The 3,704-nt window shown below is 51.3% G+C and overlaps 2 protein-coding genes across 2 annotated transcripts in view; one reads left to right on the top strand and one right to left on the bottom strand.

The window, feature by feature from the left end:
- Positions 1 to 60: 60 nt before the first annotated feature.
- On the bottom strand, positions 61 to 2,285 carry A1O3_05996 (uncharacterized protein; the record flags this gene model as incomplete). The annotated part of the gene is made up of 2 exons (XM_007736116.1): positions 61 to 68; positions 104 to 2,285. The coding sequence occupies 2 exons, from the start codon at positions 2,283 to 2,285 to the stop codon at positions 61 to 63; spliced, it is 2,190 nt and encodes a 729-aa protein (XP_007734306.1).
- Positions 2,286 to 3,386: 1,101 nt separating this feature from the next.
- A1O3_05995 (uncharacterized protein) overlaps positions 3,387 to 3,704 on the top strand; it is a gene marked incomplete at both ends in the record, with an annotated part of 651 nt that continues 333 nt past the window's right edge. The window contains one exon of the mRNA XM_007736115.1: positions 3,387 to 3,695. Within this exon, the coding sequence (XP_007734305.1) occupies positions 3,387 to 3,695 (309 nt within the window). The remainder of the gene's footprint in view (positions 3,696 to 3,704) is intronic.

The raw sequence follows: 3,704 nt of genomic DNA, 5'->3' as shown, positions 1-3,704 counted from the left end.
AGATTCGCCGTGCTGGCCAGTGTCGAGGGATGTTCCGCCCCGAGGACTTCCTTCCGCCGGCTAAAAGCCTTTTGAAGGTATATTTCTGACTGAGTAAAATTACCACTCCATTGTAATGCCTCTCCGAGGTTATTGCACGCTTCTAGGACCTGGTTTTCCGGAATTCCCAACTCTTTCTCTCTCCACTGTAGCACGGCAGTATGTGCTTTCACAGCGGCGTCGTATTTCCCATCAACCACGAAACATAGACCCATCTTTGTAAGTAGTTTGTACCGCTCAGGAAGATCAACGACCTCGACATCTTCACAAAGACGCTGGGCATGGGGTAAGTAGAGAGTCCAAATACCTCTGTGCTCATGGTCACATGCCGGGAAAAGCTCGGCGACTCGCTCGAGGGAGGCTTTCATCCAATTATGTAGCGTGCCTTCTTTTCTTAGCCAGTTTCGAGCGGCCAAGTATACCAGCCGATGCATATTGTACGACTCCTCATGAATTCCTTCGTCTTTCTCTCTCGCCTGTCTGGTCACGAAAGAATATCCCTTTAGTGTAGCAAAGGCTTCAACAGCATCTTTCTTCGAGCTAATTACTGGTAAGAGGGACCGTGGAATGTTCTTTTCATGAAGGCAAACCATCGAGCTTAGAAGCTCTGCGGAGAAGGGGTGGTGCTTGCGAATTTGGTTGAACGACACAAGCCACGTTGTAGCGACCGCATTACGAGCGTTGGAGTATCGTGATCGGTCGCCAAAATCCTCACTCAGAAGCTCGACGACTTCTTCCTCGCGCTCGTCGAGCAGATCTAGGTAGGTCTTCACAGGCTCTTGGGTCATATTGATGTAAGACGCGGCCTGAATAATGGCCAGGGGGAGATAAGTCAGCCTTTCAAGCAAGGCCGACGTGAGGTTCTCGTCCGCAGCCATCTCTGGTTCCTCCAATGCATTTGTGAACATTGTCCTCGCTTCGTCAAGGAGCAATATTGGTAATTCGACCACCTCTTTTCCGGCGAGATAGCTGGCCACACGGCGTGACCGGGTTGTGACAAGAATAGAGCCATGTCTCGAGCGAGGGAGATAATCCACGAGCGTAGACTTCTCATCAGCGGGATCCGATCCTTTCCCCCACAGCACCTCGTCATCAGCGTTGTCGAGGACCACGAACCAGCCGTCTTGGGCTACATTGAGCCATTGCTTGACTAGAATTTTGACGTCGGCCTTGTCGGCTTCAATGCCCGGAATTCTAAGCCTCTTGCCGATGCCGAGCATATCCCGCTCAAAGGTTAACTGATCGGTGGCTTCGATCCAGAAGACCGAACGTTGTACGTGCTCCGACCTGACCTGGCGGATAAGCTCCATTGCCAGACGACTTTTCCCAACCCCTCCTAAACCCAGTATAGAGACAACTCCCTGATTAGTGCGGTCAAGGATCCTCTGTTTCACACGTTCCATCTCATCTATGCGACCCACAAATTCCGACAGTCGATCAAAGGGTACATACCAGACCGAGTTCGTCCCTTCGCCGTCTGATAACTGGCTGACGACAGGCTGTTTCCCTACTCGTTTATCGATTTCATCCTGGAGTCGAATGAGTGCATGCTCGCCTTCACCATAAATGAGAGGCATAAACACATCAAAGATGCCTAGTAGACAGTATGCCTTATCCTCGGGTTTAGTGGTGGTTCGCTTCGCAGCCCATCGCATCCGCTCAGGAACGCTGAAGTTGTTCACAGCAAAACCGCGGAGAGCCGTAATGGGAATGTCCGTGGCCTCGTGAATTAGTCGCTCTAGAGTGCGCCGGTCGCCCAGCCATGTCCCTTCTCGTGAAAAGAAGTCGACCGATTTCGGAGCCAGCAGTTCTTGGAGCGTCCAACCGCGGGTGAACCATCGGCTGTTCCGGAAGTCCGACAGCCATGTCGCGTCGGTCGAGTGATGTGGGTCACCCATGGCCACCGATACGTCTGATAGATACACATAACACTTTTCGGCATCATGGTACCAGCGAAACATCGAAGCAATGGCTTCGCCGAGCTCAACGGCATCTTTTTTATCGATACAGCATGTGTCCACCCAGAAATGCTGTATACCATCCTTCTGGGCCTGTTTCCGGCAGAATTCAATCTTAGCATACCCACGCTTGCTCTTCCCGGATTTATCTTTCAGGTCAGACAAAGTCACTTCGTCCTCTTCATTTGTTGACCATGTGTGTGACAGGATCGCATAGCTGGGGATGTCTTTGCTCAGCTTCCTGGTGAGGCTTGCTTCGCCCGGAGTGTCGGCCTTCAACAGGCGCATCGCGGGATTTCCAATTTCAGGAAATGGTAGAGGCGAGGCGGAGAGCAGAAACTAAAGGAGGCGAGAAGCGAAGGCGCTTTAGCTGGACAGACCTGTCGAGAAGCGGTGTTATGTAAACTTCATGGCATGGCAAGAGAGGCAGTTGAGGGAGGTTGTATAAGGCTGGGCGCCGTCGAAGGAAGTATAATCGCGGTTGCCCCCGCGATAGATTCCAGGTGGGAGAAAGAGAAGATAATTGCAACAAGAAAACCAAAGATATCTTGTTTGACGGCGTGTGCAAGCACCATTAATCAAGCCACAGTCGCAGTCGCGTTGATGGGCACGCGGATGCATAGTGAAGAGTGTTCGATCAGGCTGAAGTACAACGCAGCAAAGCAGGCGCAGGCGCGGCGAGGGTGACGTCGTTTTCTGGCTGTGGGGGAACTGGTCGCTCACGGCTGGACCGAGCCGAGGCCTGACTGACTAAGCAAATATAGACTATTTGCGACACGATAGCATGCGTTGATGTGGGCGGCGGTGGCAGTCATCTCGGCCCTATGCCTGACCCATTAATTTCACCCATCTTGCATACTCCATCTAAGTTAGGCGAAACCCTCTTAAAGGCCGTAAACTGCCTGTAAAGTGCGAGCGACCTCTACGGCTCGTTCAGAGATCTCCGTCGTAGATCAGTTTTTCATTTTCCCTTAACAAGGTCTCGTTATATCTGATCGCTGTCCAGGAACGACTGCAGCACGATTATTCACGGTTGGGGAAACCGCCGATCGCTTAACTATTTTAAACTAACAAAGTGTTGAAGTGTGCGCAGTTCGCAATCTCCTCGGCTAAGCTTCGATGGGAGGATTTCCCGCCGCTCTGAAATCTAGTGGCTACCACAAAAGTCATGGGTAAACGAACCCAATGTAAGACTAAAATTTTTAGCTATCCATACTGTATTGCTTGTATCACAGTCTGAACCCCCTCGCCTCTAATTCGTGGTTCGGACGGAAAGACTATTATATATCTAGCTAGCATCACGCCTATGCTCCCTCCACTTTCTGTAGGAGAAATATTTTGTGTGTCCGCGATAAGGTCAGCCGGTCCCGGGAAGGAGTGTACCAGAAAATGCGATGTCCTGTTGGTTGTCCCAAAGGACCCTATTGTTTCATTGACGATGAAGATCCTGAGAAAACGCACTACAAGTTGTACACTCCATATCTTCGACAACTCGTGAAGCATAAGCTTGAAGGGAAAAGGTTTGACTCACACGCTGATATCCCCGATGGCCTTCGCAAAGATCTTTATGCCGAAGCAGAAAGGGCAAATGCCCGCAAGCGCACGGCCCGAGCTCTTTCTCCAGCAGGGCCTGTGCCGGTTACCATCAACAACACTTTCCCTGAACAGTTAACCGCCGGCTCATCGTCGACAACTGCTGTGGGGGGG

Source organism: Capronia epimyces (genome assembly GCF_000585565.1).
Source record: "Capronia epimyces CBS 606.96 chromosome Unknown aczIQ-supercont1.5, whole genome shotgun sequence".
Lineage (NCBI taxonomy): Eukaryota > Fungi > Ascomycota > Eurotiomycetes > Chaetothyriales > Herpotrichiellaceae > Capronia > Capronia epimyces.
Note: the sequence above shows the minus strand (reverse complement) of the source record. Positions and strands in the feature narration are given on the sequence as shown.